The following is a 21,542-nucleotide window of genomic DNA, read 5'->3' as shown; positions in this document are numbered from 1 at the left end:
AACGGCAAGGTTACTTGAAAAGTTGGTATTATTAGCAATAGATCACGATAATCCTTTGGCACCTCTGAAAAAAATATCCGTGAAAACCTCAAAAATATTATCAAGTCAATATTCTTGAGGCTTCCACGGGTGCTTTCTATATAAAGATTATGCGTTTCACGGATTTCCTCCGTGTCCAGATCCATTCTTGGAATACCAACGTTTCGTGAACCTTGCAGTCCACTTCATCAGGGCGAGAAGCAGCCTGATAGTATAGGAGTAAGATAAGTATCAGGCTGCTCTTCGCCTTGATGAAATGGACTGCAGGATTCACGAAACGTTGGCATACCAAGAATGAATCTGGACATGGAGGAAACCTGCGAAACGCATAATCTTTATATATTATCAAGTCAAGTTATATTTTATCAAATTTACAATAAAACAGATTTGCATCCATTGATAATAATGACCAATTGTATTTGAAATCAGGAAACACGAGACCGGTCTAAATCTTATACACATTTTACAATAAGCCATTAGTAATAAATCAGAAGTCAGAAGCTAAAAATTGACCAATCACAGTCATTTATTATTCTTCTTACATTTGACTGTGATTAGTCAATTTTTAGCTTCTGACTTTCGATTTATTATTAATGGTTTATTGTGAATAACCATTATACATATTAAATAAACACATATTACATATAAATAATAATTACTTGTTTCAAAACCGAAAAATCATTTCGGCGCGCAGTTTAAAAGACTACATACATATAAATTCACACAGAATTATATAAGCACTTAAGATCCAACTATTATAGACGTAATTAAAGGCATTTATTTCTATTGGTTGTGTTCTTGTTCTCACGGTCGGACGAGATTTAGTATTTAATAATATTATTTAATAATATTATTACTTTCAAATATTTTAAAAGTTCATATATACACAAATTTATAATAAATATATTACAAGTATTAAATTTACTCAAAATATATTCAGAATCCTAAGTTTCTTACATATACCTCGATTAAGATTAAATTGAACAAATTCAATTTGCTTGTTACATAAAATCGTTTCTTCGATCAACTTTGTAATATTCTTCAAAAAACAAAAATAAATTCTTTGAAGTACATAAAAATGAGTTTTTAAAAATTTGTAATAATTAATAAGTATATTTTAAGATTATTATCAAGAAAATATTTTTTGTTAAAGAAACAAAAATAATTGCAGTTATTATTTAAAAAGAAGAGAGTAAATAGGTGCGTAATCATAGATGCTTTTTTTAATAATAAAATGATACTTTTCAGTGTGTATAACGAAACATTTTTCCTGATACAACTTAATCGAGCACACACACCTTGGTATAATATAAGTTGATAACGATATTTATCCAATTATTACGGTATCAGTATTATCCATTTAAGTTTAAAATCCTGGTTTCATTAGCAAAATCTCAATATAGTCAGCAGCGACTCATAGAGTCGCGCTAAAATCTCGTCGTAAATCACAGAAAATAAAACATAATTGTCGCTTTCGCTTCCCTCGACCATGATCGTATCAACAAATACAACTTTGATTCGCATGGCTAAAATCGATCAATTCGAAAATTACGAAATTTCTCACTGTCATTCATATTTGGTTAGCACTGTTATTTTTCTTATTTCGTTTCCGAACGCGGAATCCGTGGTTATCCGATCGGAACAAAATTTATGCGTCCGTGAAAATTTCGCGAAATTTTTTACATATCGAATTCCGAAACAAAGACAATCAAGTTGAATCACGTTGGAGGGGAACGAACGGAATGGAAAATACGGATTATGTCCGATCGTGAATAGCACCGAGATGCTGCCGGTGCCTTCGGCAAATATCAAAACTCCAATACGAAATGAAAAGAAAACAATTTACCTGAAGCCGCGGTGAAAGCTAGTGAAAGCCTCCGGCGCGAGTCGATATCCTGGACCGCGTTGAAACAGATGCAAATTCAGACGTGAATTAGTATTCGTGTACCAGAGCATAAGCGCATCCGCGATAGCCGGCAACCGACCGTTATAAAAGCCGCAACGAATGCGATCGATGCGGTTTTTAATCCGTTGGGTTAAAAGGATTATCACCTCGTCCCCGTTGACTTGACGAAATTTCCGATAGACCGACGACCGCGTTCGAAAACCGTCTCGATTGCGCTGATCTGAATATGTCGCGCTTCGCACGTCGTTTTGGCGCGCCAACTTCATGGTGGCGACATCCCGCGTTCCGCGTCGATACAGCAGAACAAGCAATGTTTCTGTCTTATCGACGGTCAAACCTTCCAATGGAATTGCTATTTTATTGATTTAAACCAACCCGATTGCACCAACGTTACTGTGATTTTAAGTGAGCCTAATGGCCGCAGCACAGACTCTTGCATAACGCATAATGCGTAGTGATCGAAATTCTTCTTTTTCATGGAATGAGAGGAAAGAAAAGATTCTGATTAGTTGATTCGCTTGTGCATTATGCGTTATGCGTTATGCGAAAGTCTGTGCTGCGGCTTACACGCATTCTACAATAAGCCATTAGTCATAAATCAGAAGCTAAAAATTGACCAATCACAATCGTCAAGAAACAATGAGGGAATAGCGATAGCGATAGGAATAACACGATTTTAACCTATCAGAAATCGGATATATCGGAATACACAATTTCTGTTGGGCTTAATAGCTTATTGTAGAAAGACCGTTAGGCAAGTCGAAACTGCATTCAACTTTTGCGCAATTCAACTTTTCACTAAATAGAGACTTTTTGCAATAACGTGAATACGATAAACACTAAAGTCACGTTATCCTTTTCTTAATTAAATCTTGTTAAAAAGAAAATCTGACCTTAGCGTTCACCGTATCTGAATAAATGGTATTTCAAAAACTCCCTATTACAGGCCTACATTCCAAACGTTCTCTCTGAAAAAAATTTTACTCCATATAGATAACAGTTGCTTTTCATTTACACATAAGTGAAACTAAGTCTAAAATGAGTTGAGTATTTCATACAGATTATAAATACGGTGATATTTTTTAGAAAAAAATAAAGAACAAATCTGAAAATTTTAGGTCTTGTTTCTATATATTTTCAAACTAGTTTGTGACTGTCAAGAATCTGTGCATTATAAAATTGTATGACACAGTATAATCAAATTGAGATAATGCGCAGTTTTCTAATAGTTTGAAACTGGTTCGACTGTATTGAAACAAATTGTTGATCTTGATCTGAAGCACCAACGAGATACCATTAAAGATTCTCGGTCCTGGGCAAATTTTCGCGACTATCAAGGGTCCGGGGATAATTGAAAAACGATGACGTTACCGGCAATTAATAAAAATTTATGATTATTAACATAAATATTTCGATGATACGTTATTAAATTCGTGATTTTTTTATTACATAAAAGCTGTATATAAACAAGTCTGCATACTTTTAATAATACCATATATATTGCCAAAAAATTACAATTTTTCCTCTGCAGTTATTATTTTTATTGGCAATCTAACTCAGATGATGTCACATTATTAAAATCACAATTTTCAATAAAAATCGAGTATTATTAATCGAGTATTTTAATCATGTCTACAAAACTAATAAATTATAAAATTAGTACCGTATTACTATAGTTTATTGCTTTTAATTACTTAAATTTTAACAGGTACGCGAATTTCCATAAACGCCGAGGATCTTTAAAGCCAGTTCTACATTAATCGCAAGCTAATCGCAAGTTTGTTTGCGACAGCCAATATGGAGCGTTGATTTCAAAATCCAAGCTTCAGATTGGCTGTCGCAACAAACTTGCGATCGGCTTGTGTCTATGTAGAACCGGCTTTATGCAAGCTGAATGGACTACATTGGTAATGTTAGACCGCGATCCAATTCACGCTTAAAAATTATTTCATCCTTGTTGTTTGTTAAATATTAAATGGAAACAAACGATGCTCATGAGTGTTGTCACCACGGCCTTAAAAATGGACGATTGCGATTCATTGGTTGCGTTCAACAGAACGTTTATTTTGCAACTGTTGGAAGTTTTCTTCCCATTGATTGGATTATATTTTTAGATCTAGAAGAATGATCTTATCTTACCAAAGAATCATAAAACGGTTACAAAACTGTTGTGTTCTGCTGAACGCAGTCATTGATTAGTTATTTTTTTTTAACTTTTAGAGGTGGCTTAAAAATACAAAACATAAATAATAAGGAAGCCCACAGTCACAACGCAAGATATCTTTAACGAAAGACATATATTTAAAAATTTTAATATAAAAAGTAGACGTTGAAAGCCGTTTTTAAACGCTTTAAGCATTTGTAATCATTATTCTGTCTGTATTGTTTATTAGACATAAAAGAAAGGCGCTGAAAGCGTTCGACTCAACCGCAATCTTTATTTGGAGTGCATTTATTTTATTTTCGTTTAATATGATGAACAAGGATAAAATGATGCATCCAGGGTGAAGTTCTGAACAATCACGTTTGCGTGAATCTCGTTCTACGTTCTATTCTACTTTTATTTATAATAATATCATGCTTGTATGATTATCTGCTTCTAGTCGGCATCAATCCATATCACAGTCGGCACAAGTCGGCATGGATGATGGAAGTCACTCGGCTTGTTTGTAGTTCTTGACTGTATTGACCTTCATTTGAAAACAGGTGCTATAAAAAAAAAGAAATTACAGTGACGCATTCGCTGTTGCTATATTGTGCTACATATCTTTCAATATATCCTCACTTTAGCAATTTTAACATTACTGCTACATAATTACCTAACCTAACCTATATTCGTGAAAACTAATGATTTAACGTATTTATGTGATTTTATATTGATATTTAGGCAGCTGTGTATGACAATAAATAATGGCGTCAGGATTAGAGAGTTACGTGAATCGTATCCTTTTTATAATTTATTATTCAACTGAATTGTAACGAACGTAATAAATGTATTAACCCTTAACTGACTAATTTATCTAGATACAGTTTCCATTATCACATCGGATGGTAGGAATTTCATTGTGAGTACACAGATTATTCGCAAAATTATAAGAATTACGATTTACATACATAGTTTGTAATTGTTTTGTACTTTGCTCAGAAATATAATTACAATAGAATACAATCCTATGTTTACATTATTTTGTAATTTATGATTATTAAATTTAAATTTATGCAACACACCTTTTGATATTAAAGTTTTATTCATTGATAGAATGTAATTATGCAGCTGAATTTTTTAAAATATGAAATATTTGGATAATATTATCGGATCATTCTAATTTAGTGTCTTACAAATATTTCAAAAATAAAACTATAATTCTTTGAAAATGTTTCTTACGAATGTTTTATATTTCAAAACTTTAATTATATAATTGCATTCTGCTAAAAAATAAAATTTTAATATCAACAGTAGTATGTTGAAAAAAGTTATATGTTTAATATCCCTAATAATGATTCAGCTTCTTATCTTCATAAACCAAGTTTTTGTTTTAGGGTACTCTGAAAGGTTTTGATCAAACTATCAATCTAATTTTGGATGAATCACACGAGCGTGTATACAGTACGACACAGGGAGTGGAGCAGGTTGTCTTGGGTTTGCACATTATCAGAGGAGATAACGTGTCAGTATAGTTTCTTGAGATATAAACTGTATACACACAAAGTAGTTTTAATAATCATATTATAATAATTGTTCCTTTTATTATTACATCAGTATTTATTACTAGAAAAATATAGAAAAATAATTTCACTTTGCACTAACATTTATATGAAAATAAATATCTAACATAAATATTCATGAAGAATACACATTACTTATCATGGTGTACTTCTTTTTCAGAGCGATAGTAGGAGAGATAGACGACGAAATGGACGCGAGATTGGATCTATCAACAATACGAGCTGACCCCCTAAGTTCTATTACCCATTAAATGAATATATCTGAAATTGCAATTTGGAATCATCGTCTATTCTCATTTAAATTTAAAATAAGAACAATCGCAAGCATTATAAGAAAAAAAAGTAATACAACTTTTCAAATAGGTTGTATATTGTACAAAAATCTTCCATTTGTCATATGTAGACACATGTTTAGCATATAATAACTGTATTTTAAAAAGTGCACAGAGTTAATACAGCAGTATTTACATCATTGAAACAAACTTTCGTTTGAATCAACAATTCTCGTCTGTACAAAAATCTTGCTACATATAATGATAGTAAACTTTACAAATGTATTTTCTTTACAAATGTAATTTCGCTCTACGTTTATATAATGTAGCAATAATAATAAACAAAAGTGTATAGATTAACATCGATTAAGGTCTATAATTCAGTGAAAGTGTCAGTATCCTGTATCTATTCTTAGATTCATTTCAAAGAAGATACATATAACTAGAAATTTCTGCTTTTTTAAATCGCAATATTAAAGTTCAGACACGCAAGTCTGTACTACCAAAAAGAATTAGTAGAGGAGCTAAATAATTAATCTGCATCGGAAGAGTATGAAATTATAGAAATTACAAATTATATTATGATACTTCAATATATGATTTGCATGTTTCTAATCGAAGCATTTGGAATCTATATATATTCATATATCTTCTTTAAAGCGTAAAAAAGTACTAAGTTACATATTTTGTAAAATTGATATACATTAATTTTTTTACAAAATATTGCAGTTTATCTTAGAATCTCTACATCTCCATGACACGTAAAGTTGTACATGTCAATTTACGAATCGTGGATGTCAATCGTGAAAAGTAATAACACGTGTCTTACAGGTCGCAGGTATTCGCCTGCGATTCGCATGTCTTTTGTGGAAGACGTTAATTATCAATTCAATCATCTTTATCAACATTCACTTGACATTTTAGATGTTTGTTTATTTTCGATTAATTATTTCGGCGCGACTTACGTGTGCTAAGTGTCTTTTCGTAGAATCTATTTATTGTAAACGAATGGATACATATTTGTAATCGTCTATATATAAATATCTCCTATATTATGAACTTACATGTTTAATCAGTGTTCTTGAGAATTATGCAACGAATTATAAATAAAGAGTGATGGATCCGGTCTGAGTATTGGAATACATTGATTTTTATGTGGTATTCCAAAGGAAAATTGCACATATATGAGCATTGTGATATAGCTTCTCATTTATTATAATTTAAAATTTACGTACCATGAGCCATCGCTCGATAATCTATTCATAATCAAACGTTTGTTATATTATCAAATCTTTCTCTAGAGTAAATCTACAGATTTAATTTTATATAAATCAAAGATGTATGTATACATATTGATAATTATTAGTAAAGAATATTTATAAATATTTACATATTTTTATAGATTTGTAAGTTTATAGATTTGTAATAATAAATCTGTAGAATTACACAAGAAAGTAACTTGATATTTATCAATACATGAAAATAAATTGGAAAGACTTTAAAATATTCTTTTGAGTGTTACATGCACGCATATATACACACGCGAATTCTATCGCTTGTGAGAATTATAATGAAAGGTGTTCACAATCTATCTTCCCTAACATATCTTTTAATTGTTGGTCACCATATTGGTCCTACTGCGATTTCTTCGGCGAACACGGCCCCCGCGCTGCCTACTGCCCCAATCGTCACTATTCATCGGACCAAAATTGGGTCCATTTGATCCATTCGGACCGAACGGATCACTGCTACCGCCATTAGGTCCTCCAAAATTATTGAAATTACCACCGCAAGGATAAGGCGGCCCTCCCTCGTAATTATCCGGTCCGAAGGTACCGGGCCCAGGGCCCAATAGTCCAGCTCCATTATTACGCTGCGCGTTGAAACGTGGATCGAAATTCATCTGACCTTGGGGCGGCATCGGAACAGGTCCATTCATACCCATCGACGGACCATGTGGCATACCCATGGGCGGTATATTCTGCGGCGGCATCGGTCCAGCGTTCATCATAGGTCTCATTGGACCCATGTTACCCATGTTCATTGGATGGTTTGGACCCATTGGACCTATCATACTTTGAGGTGGACCCGGAATACCGCCAGGCAGTGGACCGCCAGGCATACCAGGTCTCACTTGCATGGCGGGACCAAGACCGATGTTGGATCCCATTGTCTCCATTGGCTGCATCCCTTTAGCCATCATTACAGCATTGGTCGCATTTTGCGAGGATTGTTGATTGGAAGCTGCTGCTTCAAGAGTTTTCCGTCGTGGATCTGAGCGAACACATTGCGGCGGTGATTTCGGTGTCTCCTGCTTCATTTGTGGTGGTGGTGACATTGGCGAGTCGGCTAGTTGCTCGGGTTTGGTAATTCGGAAGATCTTGCGAAGGCGCGGATCATATTTGACCTGTGCATCATTCTTCGTTAGCTTGAGGCCAGTGTAATCCGGTCTGGGTATATCGACTACATAAACTTTGTATGCCATCGGTGGATGCGATGCGATACTTGCGTCGATCTCAGTGCATGGTATATGTGCAGGTGCCGGTTTGAATGGTAGACTCAGTATCTGCCGCAGATCCACATCGGATTTGACACGCAGATCTGTGTCACCAAAATCACCAGACTGGAAACGTTGTCGGAAATCCATGTCTTGTCGTCTGAGATCTTGATCCGCTCTCGTACGAAGATCGGTGTCCATGTTAGCGTCTACCGCAGTGATACCGGAACTGTAGATGCTCGTTTCTAGCCTGAGAGGCTTCTGCTCTCTCTTCACATCAGAAGATATGCTAGGACTGCTCGGTTTCTGCTCAACTTCTCGACGTTGCCTTGGGTCCCGAGACATTCGTGGATCCCTGGATACAGACATTGTTGATGAACTCGGACCCGGTGACCGCCTCGGACTTGACGATGTCTCGCTATCCGTCTTTATATCTTGCATTAATTTAACCTTGGACACCTCTTGATTCGAGTTTGCCGTTTGCTGCGTCTTGTTGTTTGTAGAACTCTGAGCCTTCAGAGTAGAGAGCAACTTAGATACCTCGGCACTGATATCAATCTTGCTCAGATCACCTAGTTTGTCCACAATAGCGGCTGGTTGAGGTACATTGGATATAGATGTCGCAGACTGGAAGTTCTCTTTAATAACAACATTCTGAGTCTTCTCGGTGGATTCAATTTCGTCTTTCGAACTATCCACTATGGTAAGATTACCTCCCTCGTCATCATCATCATCGTCGTCTTCGTCATCTGAATACCAATCTTCGATTATTTGATCGGTATTAGGTACATCGGACTCATTATCCATGTTTTTCAAACTGTCCTGAGCCGCGCGTTGCTGCTGTTGTATTCGCAAAAACAATTCTTGCGCCTTTTTTGGTAAGCGAGGCGGCATTGTCTCATGAACTTCTATACATGAAGAAATGAGATGTTCACCTGTTAAACACAGATATAATTGTTTTTTTCAATTATCTATATGTACATAGTATTTGATATGAATTATATTAATAACAATGAAGATTAAAACCAATAAATAGAGTGTCTCACAACTACCAACTTTTCTTTTAAGAATGTATTTTTGAGATAATTTTAGTGTAATTTTGAGACGAAGATCCTAAATATAAAAATGTCGAAGCTACAATAATTTTTGAATTATAATTGGTTAAAGATAGTGTGTAATTCGAAAACTATTATAGAATGTTCAAAAGAATCCAAAAATAATAATAGAGACTATAAAAATAAAATAGTTTTTAAGCATTTAAAGTTGGGTTATAATTCAAAAAATTATCGTAGTTCGACATTTCTGTATTAGGATTTTCATCTCAAAATTACCTCAAGAATATGTCCTCAAAAGGAAATGCGTAGTTGTGAGACACCCTGTATAAAATATCAATTAGTAAAAAAATATAGATAAACATTATCAAATATCTTATATATATATATTAAATATAAAAAAATTAAAAGAAGTTAAAAATAAGATAAGCCATTCTTACTTTGTTCGCTACTGTAAAGTTTTCCCCTTTCCTTATCCTCATCTTCAGTTGGCACTTCGATAACGAGTTCCGATTCCTCATCTTGATCACTTTCGTCGTCAAGTTTATTTTTAGTAAGACTTGCTACTTTATCAGCTATACTAAAGACAAGTGGTGGCGATTTCTTTGCATTTAATAACTGCCTCAAATCAATATCTTTCCTTTTTCTCAACTGTAAATATAGATAATATAAGTTTCATAATAACTGTGCTAATATTATAATTTTTAATTCAAATTTAGTTGTAAACGTAATTCATAATAATAATATAAATCATGATATAAATTTGCGCAATAAATAAGTTTAAATTATATACCTCATCAGATATATTTGTTTCTTCTACGGTCTTCAGATGATCTTCTTTTGTTTTTTCAAGAGTTTTGTTTGATTCTGCAGTTCTTTCGCTATAGAAATCTACAGGCGGTGCAGCAATTTGTGTCTGTTGAGTGGCTAAACCTAATGCCGCGTTCGGAAGTTGAAGTCCAAGTTCATTTGCTGACTGCATTAGCATAATCTGCTCGTAAGGAACTCTGTCCTCATCTGATCCCCATCGCGTCTTTTTTCCAGAAGGCTTTCTTTCCCTTACATTAGTCTTTTGCTGATTTGTTTGGTCTTCTGTTTAATAATTACGATTTTAGTATAAGAATTAAAATAAATAAAAAAATATCACAATATTTTGTAAAAATTGATTAATTTCCATTTATTAAAAAAGAGGATTACCTTTCTCTTCTTTTTCATCAGCCTTTTCTACAGGTACTGATAAATTCAATTCGAAGAGACTAGGAATCTTTTGATTTGTTGTATCTTGACCTTGTGCTAGAGAACGCGCTGTATTATTTATCATTAATACTGCACCTTCTCTACTTAACCTTGGAAAATCACCAAGAATTTCCTTTGGTGCAGTTTCCAAGTGTTTTAAAAGAATACCTTTTATCTGAAAAATAAATCACAAAATGATTCAAATATAATTACTTTCAGTAATAAATTTAGTGTAACTCGTTTAATTTTTTATTAGTATCAAATTTTTTCATTTATAGCTCACATATTGACATTATAATATTTTTTTTGTAAATTAATACATATTATGATGTTATAAAATTACAATATACCTGTTCGTTTAAAGGCTGATGAGAAAATTTACAGTTGTCGCCCTGACTGCACTTTAAACCTGTGTGGAAGAACTTGCAAGGAAAATCATGATGCATGTAGAGGCACTTGTCTCGTTTTGCACAACAATCCATAAGGTAGAACTTGCACAATTCCATCTTTCTAGGTGGCAAAGCGTTGTGCGAATATGGACAATCATCCCCCCTGTGACACTTTCCTTGCATATAATATACGCAAATTGTGTCCGATTGATCTTGCCCGTGATCGTTGTTCTGCTGACGACGATTATTTCGATCATTTCGAGCTTGACCCCGGGTTTTGTTCTTACCACGTTCGTTCTTGCCACCACGACGCCCTAAAAGCGTTAAAAGTAATGCAATGTAGTAGATAAATTATAATTTAAGCAATTTTAATTATATAACCATGACAAAAAAAAATATTATATATATATATATAAAATATTAAGAATCTTTATTTTAGATCGCATATGTGAGAACATAATCAATACTAGAAATTAAAATACCTATAACAGTCGAAGCCGGATCTTCATTGCTCAAATAATTCAATCTTAAATTATTATATATGTTATTATATTTGCATATAGTATATATACAAATACATGTATACCATATATGTATTTGCATATATACTATATTGTAGTCTTTCGAACTGCGCGTTGAACTGTTTTTCCAAACTATAAACGCAATTAAATTACTCTAGTAATCGCGAATTAATTTGATAAGCAATTTTAATCATTTGATGCTACAATCAGGCATCATATTATAAAGATGTTAATATGTTGAAAAACTGTTAATAATTTTTATTGCGAAAAATATTCCATACGAGTGTCCTAAGCCTTTAGACCATGAGGCTCGTACTGAGAGATCCGGGTTCGACTCCCGGCCGAGGTAATATTTTTCGCAAGAAATTTTTTTTTATTAATAATTTTTCAACATATTAACATCTTTAATTGCGTTTATAGTTTGGAAAAACAGTTCAACGCGTAGTTCGAAAGACAATGTAGTATATATGCAAATACATATATGGTATACATATATAATAATTTAAGATTGAATTATTTGAGCAATGAAGATCCAGCTTCGACCGTTATAGACATTTTAATTTTTAGTATTGATTATGTATATAATATTTTAATTATGTCATCGCAATTAAGAGAAATAGAAATTATATCTCCACCTCCTCCACTTCCTCCTCCTCCTCCTCCTGCTCCTCCTCCTCCTCCACGTCCAGTGCCGCGTTTGCTATCATTTTCTCTATGTCGATTTATGTTGGGTCTTTCCTCATAATCCGAATTGTTGTCAAAACTTTCATGCTCATTCGTGCGCCTGGGAGAATTATTTTCTTGAGAATCCTTCCTAATGGGCGAAGCTCCCCGTACAAACAGCATTTCGTCTTCATCTTCAATCGTGTTCTCATCATCGCTCAATTTTCGTTTCTGTATCAAACAAAAAATCATAAAAATTGAATTATAAAATGAAGACAACTTACGGTTTTCAAAAGCACACTTAATACAGAAAAAATAATACTTAATGCATCTATATAAATGAAATCTGTGATTGTGAATTTTACCTTCTGATCTTTACTACGATCCTCTTCTCTCTCATCGCGCATTCTTTTCCTAACTTTATTTCTGTTGTTTTTGCTTTTTGGCTTGGATTCTTGATTCTTTCCTCCATCTTCTTCCATCGCAGATTTAATAGCTTTATCGACATCTCCAGCCCAGTCTTCATTCAGTCCCTTATATTTCAAAAATCGGTCATGCTTACCAGCTGCTTGCGCAGCTTGAGATTTTTTATTCTTGTTGAACTTTGCATCAAAATTCTTATTTTTTGCAGTATCTGGCTTTGGTGTTGGCTTGGCAACCTCCACTGGTGCCTCAATTGTTGCACAGATAATTGGTTCATCATCTTCGTCTGATGGAATTTCTCCATCTTCTAAATCGTTATCGTTGTTGCTGCACATTAAAGAAAAAAAAAAGAATATTATGAAAATTGTGTAAAAGATCTGTAACACAGATACTTCGTAAGTTACCCTCGAGATTTGTAAACTACTCTTCAAGTATTATTTATCGCTTAGTAATAACTATTTACTTCTTATGTACTTACTTCATATTTGTTTAGATAAGTATTTATATATAACAGTTTTTTTAATTCAATACATGAAGAGTAATAATTAAATTATGTATAATTAATAGTTATAAATTCCTTAATTAAAACAAGATGTCCTAATTCAATAGTTGCAACGATGACAATTGCAGAGTTCTATTTTTAGCATTTCTGAGGAATATTATCTTTTGTTGTATAATAAAATAATGGAATATATGTGTAAAATTACAAATTACTTTACTGAACTATATATGCTCTGCAATATATGTATACGATACAATTGTGACTTTCCTTCGTGCACGAAATTATTAAGTAACATATATACAAAATCTTTAATAGGATAAGATATACATTTTCATTTTCATTTTCATTCGTTAGTATATCGTTCATGCATTACTGTTTATACGTGATCAAGATGAGCAAGATCTGATGATGTTTGTTTCTCAGAATACATTTCGATGTTGTGTACATCGAAACACATTGACGAAACGCATTTCGATCATTCCGAAAATTAATCGGCGTGACAATGTGACAGATCGCACGCGAACATTTCTCAACGGAAATGATTCTGTGCTCATAAATTTCTACCAGAAAGCGCATCTCTCGATTTATGTTATCACCTCATCGCAAATCATAATAGCCTGTCTCGGAATATATCACGAGTGTATGGTGATGGTGGTGATGATGGTGGTGGTGGTGGTGGTGATGGTGATTGTTGTAGCGTGTGCGTGCGTTTCGTGCGTGCGTGCGTGCCTGCGTGCGCCGCGGCGAGCTAAAAATGACGCCGAGGCGAATTCATGAAGACGGACTCGCGATTGTCGCCAAGGTCAAATTGATAGCGCAAGCAGTCATTGAACAGGTCGACAGACTATATACGTAGCGCGGAGGAGACACTCTCTCCCGTGGGGGGGAAAATCCGGATCGCACGAGCTGTAACGTGGCGGCACCGTAGCTAGTTAGCTACTAGCTGTGCCGAAAACATCGATTCGTACTGCGTAAAAGGAGAATACCAAGGGAAGGGGATTATGGCGTTATGGCGCGAAATAGAGGTTGCACACTCGGATGACGTAGAGACCGATCGATGGACGAGATCCGGCGAGAAAACGAGCAGATGCGCGTGCGGCTACCAAAAACGTTGGCTGAGAATTACGGTTTTGCGTAAACACGCACTATACATTCTAACTGTCTATAGATACATGAAAGGAGAAACGAAATAATTCAATATGTTTTCGATGAATCTAATTTTCGCGGAAGTTCTCGATCAATATTCTTCGCTAATAAGAGAGACAATGATTGTTTTTTCCAACAAGAGTACACATGAATCATTACATCCTTGTTTGTTCCTTCCAAAACAAATTTGTTGAATAAAGAAATGATGGAATGATTCACTGTGCTATTTGTGTCTCTTATTCAATCACGCTAGTTTAGCAAATTGCCTTTAGCAGAAAAAAATAGTTTTGAAATTTTTGTAAAATTTTTTAATATGATTGGTTTATACATTTAGATCCGGTGAGGAACTAAAGGTAAGACCAATTATATTAAAGATTTTTATAACAATTGCAAAATTGCTTTTTCTTTTCTATTGGCTGCGTTCAGCAAAGAAAAATCAGCGCTTAGTGATTCTTTAATATGATTGATTCTCGCCTTTAATTCTTCACTGGATCTAAGTATAGGAATCAATCTTATATTAAATAATCTTACATTAAATAATCTTATATTAAATAATTACTAAACGCTAACTGATTAGTTTTCTGTGCTAACCGCGGCCATTGCTTTATCTTTTAGCCTTCCATATAAGGACCTGAAGGACGAGACTTCGATATATTTCGTTTTATTATTTCGTATTACGAAAAAATTCTTCAAATCTTGTACCCTTTAGGGCGAATTAAAAAAGTTAAATCAAAATTGAAGTTCGGAAATAGACATTGATTACAAATCGACTGGGTAGAAAACGCACCCTATAGGGCTGCATCAGAAATTTCACTTGGATACACTCAGGTATCATTTTATCCTTGTTTAACATTCGATGAGCAAGGATAAATGATATACACTGAGTGAAACTTCTGAACGGCCTAGATAAGCAATAATAGAAAGTTTTTGCAATACTGTTTATTCATATACGGTGAACGCTAAGGTCAAATTATCTTCGTAACATAATATTAATTAAGAATAACATAATTTTAGCATTCACCATATCTGAATTCACGTTATTGCAAAAACTCCCTAATAACTCGACAAGATCCCGTAGATTTTTCCGCAAACACAAAAGGAAATCGAACATATCGAGATTTTCGCCCTTCAGAGGTCAATCACGTAAATTTTTTCTTATATGTATTAGGTGTTGGAATTAATTCGTAGCGTTTTACAAGTGATGGGAAGTACTTTCATTAATGTATTTTTTAATGCTCATGTGAAATAAATAACATTCTTTCATTAAAAACGCTACGAATTAATTCCAACACCTAATATATTGTATATATATATATATAAATATATGTAAAAATATTCTTTCACGTTTTTACTGTAAAGAAAAGGTAATTCTTCGACTCTGAGAAGGAAAAAAACAATTCGTTATAGATATCAGCGAGGGAACGAACACGCGAAATAGTCGAAATATTCGAATGGAATAATAATTCGACCTTGAAAAAACGCACAATAGCGGAAGAATCCGCTGCTTGAATTTGGGAATCGGATAATTCAAAAAATATACGAAGATGTTTATAAATAGTCTAATAGCCATTGCGGTTATCAGTTGGCACAAGGTCTTTTCCGCATGTCTTCCGAAGATCGAACTCATCGGGGATTCCATCACGTCTTGCGACATTCTTTTTTTAAGCCCATTTCTACCAATGTATATAAGTTTAATTTTGTATATATAAGTTTAATCTTTGATTTAACTTATTTTTTATTTTTCTCTATAGTTGTAAGAATTTGAAAAGAATATAAAGAATAAATAAAATCGAGATTAAAGTTATTCTACATTGGTAGAAATGGGACATTAAATCTATTTCCACTTGAAAAAATCTATTCCATCGATCGATTACCAAATTAATGTACAGGTCGTCGCGAGGGAGCGCGATTACCAAACGGAAATAAAAAATTGGAGTTACCTTACCGCTTTCATCGGGGTTATCATCAATATCATCATCATTATCATCTGCATTATCATCAGATCATTATTGTGTCATCATCATGATTATCATTATCATTATGACTAATTGTCATAATCATATAGTTATAGTGACGTAACATCGAAGGAACCACCACATTCTAAACATTGTCGTCGTTGCAATATTGTTGATTTAAGGGTAACATTAAAGTGGACGATGCCAAAGGAGATATTACGCCCAAAAGCTCTTCGCGTGTCGATTCTCGTTCATTGAAGAGTTTCTCTGTGTTTCTGTCTCTTTCTGCTTGTGAGCGTTGCGTGTGTACCTGCGTATATGCGTGTCTCGTGCGTGTTATATAAGAGGGTAAAAACTAAAGGTCTTTGGACGAGCGTTCGATTGTTCTGGCTTGGAAGAGTATGTGTATGGAGTGACTCGGATCTATCGCTCTTCATTTGTGAATTCTGATATTTCCATATATAGAACGAAAAAGGCTTTTTTTTCTTTAATTTTGCGCAATTGATCTCTTGCCTCGATCAAATTAATTTTGGTCGTAAAACAATAAAGCAGAATTCTTTTGAAATAAAGAACGCTCATGTAATAAAGGAAAGGATAGTTTTGTAGAAAATATCTAAAAATTTAGCTAGATCTGAAAATATAATTTTGGTAGACCATCAAAATAATTATGTAGGACGCTAAACTGATTGCTAGAGTATCAAAACTTTTTGCATTGCTCACCATGCTTGAGTTTCCTACGTAATTATTTCGATGATAGTTTCTTTCCTACAAAATTATTTTCAGATTTGTATCTAGCTAAATTTTTAGATACTTGAGCAAAATCGTTCTTTTTATGAAATTCTAATCATTAATTTATAGAAATTTTCGCGTCTTTGAACCAAATTATCTTTTACTGTTATGCGGTTTTAATATTCATAACCAGACTGGTCCACATTTTTACTGAGAAATAAAACTTGGTTTAATCAGAAAAATTATAGAAATTTCAAAACCTAAAATGCGATGCATCCGAAATACCTGTATCGTAGGAGGAAAAATTAATAGGTTTCTCTATATACATTTCATCCTTACACCGTCGTTGTATGCACGAGTATAATGTAATCGATCTTTTGTAAAGAGGAAAGAAAAGCTAAAGAACTTAAGCGGTCAACCGGAAGTGACCCGGAAACGATCGAACCATAATTTCGAAGAGTTTACCGTCTCGATTTGAATTTATGCTCATTTCTATCAATGTAGATTAATTTTAATTTCGATTTAATCTTATTCTTAACTATTTTCTTACAATTAAAAAAAAAAGATAAAGAGTTAATTGAACTGAAATTAAAATTTAACTATGTTGAAGAAAAACGAGCATTATTCGCGAATTTGAAGTAGTTCTGACTCTCTTACTTAGTTTCGTATTAATTAAATCATTTCTACTACGAAAAATTGTGCGCATTTACTTGCGGAGCGAAGATTTAGGATGTTTATTTAGGATATTTATCTTATTTTTGCATTGATAAATTGCCGCGTATTGACGATCTCAGAATCTGAATGAGTCAAAATATTCGTTTTATAATTGCCAGTGTATTCTATAAATAAAAACAAGCCGGAGTTGCGACGCGATTCTCCTCTCTCTCTCTCTCTCTCTCTCTCTCTCTCTCTCTCTCTCTCTCTCTCTCTCTCTCTCTCTCTCTCTCCCCCCTCCCTCTCTCTCGACAGAACTGCACCCCGACCCAATTCTGAAAATAATCCGCCGGGACATCCGCGGGATCGCAATCGACTATCGAGAATAATCATGGCGTCATTTCGACGAAGATTGCAGGAACGGCCTTGACCCCCCGTCCACTCCGCTTCCTCGCCCGAAATCGATTCGTCGTGTCCCGAGAAAGAAAATGGAGCGGCCAGAGACCTTGTTCTTGAAAAATATCACATACGAAACATCCTACAGTATACATTTATATTATACTCTCTAAATGTTTTAGAGTGAATTGTCATTCTAAAGAATTGAAAATTGAGTCATTCTTTTTCAGGGCTGGCTCAATTTTTACTCTTTAGAGTGAAATTTGACTTCCAAGAATTTAAAGAGTATATCGTAGACTTTTTCGTATGAAACATATATTCAAGAATAGATTTGCAGATGTCGTTTTGTCAATCAAGAGAAAAACTATAAGATTGTAACGATGCGAAGCATATTTTACGAAAGAAGATACGTGAGATGCGTCGAAATCGAACGATATCGTTCTTTTTTCGTCGCGCTCTGGCGGAAGGAAAATAGAGGAGAGGGAAATGCGTCACTAGGAGGTGATGGAGGGACGGAGAATTAAGAGAGATACGTGAATTTGTAGGTAGGTAGGTATGTAAGTATGTGTGTATGTACAGGTGTGCGTGAATGATGATTACAATGTCACTCGCGAGAAATTTTCCTTCGCCTCTTTATGTACCCCACATTCGGCGATCGAATTAAATGAGAATATCTAGCACGCGGAAGAGTACGATAGTATATAGTTTAGGTGGCAAACCTTTGGATCAGAGTCTCAGCCGCGGAAACACTCTCTACTGCCATTTTCGCTTTTGGTTCCGCAGATCGAGTCTCGATCTGTGTGTATGCGCTCTCGATGGTACCCCGGAGTGAAGTACCGAATTTCCTATATCAGCACTGCGGCCGTCCGATCGGCCGAGACGGCGGATCATACGATCGATTTGCCCGACCACACTCGACAGGTCTTTGCTCTGACGGAATAATCGCGTCGACCGAATGCTAGCATTTGGGAGAGCTTAATAAGCGCTCCACATATGAAACTGGAAAAGAAACTATTTTGTCTTTCTTTCTCCCTTTCTCCGTCGTATCTCTATCTCTATCTCTCTTTCTCTCTCTTTCTCTCTTTCTCTTTTTCTCAAAAACGATATTTTGTGTCACCAGACTTATGCGTTTTTTCTTCTCTTTGCTCTGCTCTACGGGGGGGAAGGGGGGGAGGGTCGCTTAATTTGTTACATTTTCATCTTTCTTTCACAAAGACCTTCGCGAATATTATTGACAGATTCGGACTCGGAAACGTTTAAGAGACAGGCAAGCTTTTCTCAAAAGTCTTTTCTCTTACAAACTGAATAAACGCGCGGATATATTATGCACTTTTCTCAGCTGGTTTTTCTACCCTCGATCTCCTCCCTTTCTCTTACCCTCTCATCGAAGACGGGATACCTTTTCGATCTCCCTTTTCGTTTTTTTTTTATGTTTGCACTAGCGATATCGTCCCCTCGCGTGGATCTCTTTTTCTCTCTCGACCAATGTGTCGCGCGTGGAAAATTGGAGTACCGTCAGATCGCACGAGCCTCCTTTTCTCATCGTCGCGAGAACGACGTCATTCTGGCTGACGTGGCATACGGCTGACCCAGCGATCGTTGTGGGCGTTTCTCTCTCTCTCTCTCTCTCTCTCTCTCTCTCTCTCTCTCTCTCTCTCTCTCTCTCTCTCTCTCTCTCTCTCTCTCTCTCCCGAAGCGATTATCTTTTTACCTACCCACCCTGTCTGCCTGTGGCTTGCTTGCCTGCCTGTTTGCCTGCCTGTTTGCTTGCCTGCCTGTCTGCCTGCCTTGCCCCCCGCCGGCGTCCGTTTTGTATGTCTGAGTGTGACGTCGTTGCGCGCGCGACGTGCCCGAAACGGAAGTGCGACGCGCTGAAAATGAGAACGCGTTCGCGCGTGCGTACTCGTCGTCGAAAACCCGCTGGAAAATGAGACAAAAAGAAGGCGGTGGGGAGGGGGGAGGGAGAGGGACGAAGGAAGAGGGGGAAGGGATCGAGAGAAAGAAAAAGAAAGCGGCTCTTTCTCTCGGATATGAGTTCTTTTTCACCCCCTTCCCCGAAATAAACGATGCTTTCACTTCTGCGATTTTAACCGTACGAAGGCACGAAATTCTTTTTTACGACAATAACGTTGGTTTTCTCTTTCTCTCTCTTTCCCTCTTTCTTTTCTTTCTTTCTCCAAATAACGACGAACGTTCAATATCCCGAGAGCAACAGAGATAGGGAGCGACGGAGCGAATTTTTGCAATGCTTCGCGACTCTTGCCGAGAGAATGAAGAACGTACGATACGGGACGAACGAGAACGAAAAATCTCGCAATCTTGTTGGAGAATCCAAAGGTGTCACGGATTCGCGTTGCTCCGACGTCCCGTCGAAACGAGATCGGCGGAGCGACGGTCAAACGCGACAACGACAAACAAAATGTCTCTCTCTTTCTCTCTCTCTTCGTCTTTCTTTCTCTTTCGTTCGTTCGCGTCTCTGCGTCGCGTTCAGAGATTCGGATCTCTCGGCAAGGGCGTTAAAACAGCATGTGGATATGCAGCGAATAAATGAGTCGCAGGCAAAGACGAAGAGTACGAGATCGGTCGGACAGATGCGTATTATTTACTCTTTCAGCAGTCAGTATAAAAATGTAGCGGTTTATATGACGATGAGCGCAAAACTTCGGAGATCGAAACTAAACATGGCCACATCTGGAACTATTCTGAGCCTCCCAGCCAGACGCTCGTTGCGGAAACCGTCGGATGGCGCGGTGGCGGAACAAGCGAGCAACGGGCAGCGGGTCAGGAGGGAAAGCGACCCGCGGCTCGGCCAATCATGTGCCGCGTCTGTCGGTCACGTGGTCGCATGCCGCGCGCCCGCTCGTTTCCCCCGTCTACAAATCCAACTTCCCCCCGTTCGTCTCGCCGTGCCTCTTTCTCGCGTCACCCGTCCCAAGCGACCCAAGCGCGGCCGATCTCTCACCATTACCGCTCACCGCCCATCACCGCCGTGCGAGACAGAATTCCTCAATACCGCTGTCGCTGTGTTGTCTCGCATACGGAACTGCTGCAAAAGGCGTGACGCCTATCTACTGCGCGATCTGAAAACATTCGGCCTCGTGAGCGCAGGTGCGTGACTCGGCGTTTCTCCTGAGCGCGCAATCACGGGAGATCACGGGATTCACGAGCCACACGAAATGAGCATGGAGAATGATAATGAATGATTGTACATACGTTGTACAACCTGTTTATCGTTAAAATCATTTTTTTCAATACTTGTATATGATTATGTTGCGCGTGCATGTTGTTTACTTATTATGTCGTTAAACGAAACTATGATTTTGTTTTTGCAACGATTAGTAAATGCAGCATTATCCCAACGATTAAAAAAAAATTTGTTTTTCATTTGATTAGATAAGACGTACATGAAAAGATTATCAGAGAATATAAAACTGAT

The 21,542-nt window shown here is 36.0% G+C and overlaps 2 protein-coding genes across 8 annotated transcripts; one reads left to right on the top strand and one right to left on the bottom strand.

Annotated features, from left to right (window-relative positions):
• The first annotated feature begins 4,226 nt into the window (after positions 1-4,226).
• On the top strand, positions 4,227-6,309 carry LOC105146526 (U6 snRNA-associated Sm-like protein LSm8). Of its 3 annotated transcripts, none has more exons than XM_011056843.2 (5): positions 4,227-4,651; positions 4,833-4,886; positions 4,976-5,010; positions 5,486-5,613; positions 5,832-6,309. In XM_011056843.2, the coding sequence occupies exons 2-5, from the start codon at positions 4,856-4,858 to the stop codon at positions 5,920-5,922; spliced, it is 285 nt and encodes a 94-aa protein (XP_011055145.1). In that variant the 5' UTR covers positions 4,227-4,651; positions 4,833-4,855; the 3' UTR covers positions 5,923-6,309. The 3 variants fall into 3 exon arrangements, with proteins under 3 accessions (XP_011055145.1, XP_011055144.1, XP_087261179.1); XM_011056842.2 differs by having other exon boundaries at positions 4,259-4,651; positions 4,970-5,010; XM_087405053.1 differs by lacking the exon at positions 4,227-4,651 and having other exon boundaries at positions 4,676-4,886.
• su(sable) (suppressor of sable) lies at positions 6,024-21,087 on the bottom strand. Of its 5 annotated transcripts, none has more exons than XM_087405051.1 (9): positions 21,069-21,087; positions 18,826-19,105; positions 12,667-13,051; positions 12,274-12,532; positions 11,079-11,431; positions 10,690-10,903; positions 10,286-10,584; positions 9,933-10,143; positions 6,024-9,375 (listed from the first exon to the last, which is right to left on the bottom strand). In XM_087405051.1, exons 2-9 carry the CDS (start codon positions 18,867-18,869, stop codon positions 7,553-7,555), a joined length of 3,588 nt encoding a protein of 1,195 aa, XP_087261177.1. In that variant the 5' UTR covers positions 18,870-19,105; positions 21,069-21,087; the 3' UTR covers positions 6,024-7,552. The 5 variants fall into 5 exon arrangements, with proteins under 5 accessions (XP_087261177.1, XP_011055146.2, XP_087261176.1 ...); XM_011056844.2 differs by lacking the exon at positions 21,069-21,087 and adding an exon at positions 20,713-21,051 and having other exon boundaries at positions 18,826-19,117; XM_087405050.1 differs by lacking the exon at positions 21,069-21,087 and adding an exon at positions 20,713-21,050.
• Positions 21,088-21,542: the final 455 nt, after the last annotated feature.

This window comes from Acromyrmex echinatior, chromosome 4 (assembly GCF_024713525.1).
Source record: "Acromyrmex echinatior isolate Ae372 chromosome 4, ASM2471352v2, whole genome shotgun sequence".
NCBI lineage: Eukaryota > Metazoa > Arthropoda > Insecta > Hymenoptera > Formicidae > Acromyrmex > Acromyrmex echinatior.
The sequence above is the reverse complement of the archived record's forward strand: the minus strand, read 5'-3'. Positions and strand labels throughout refer to the sequence as shown.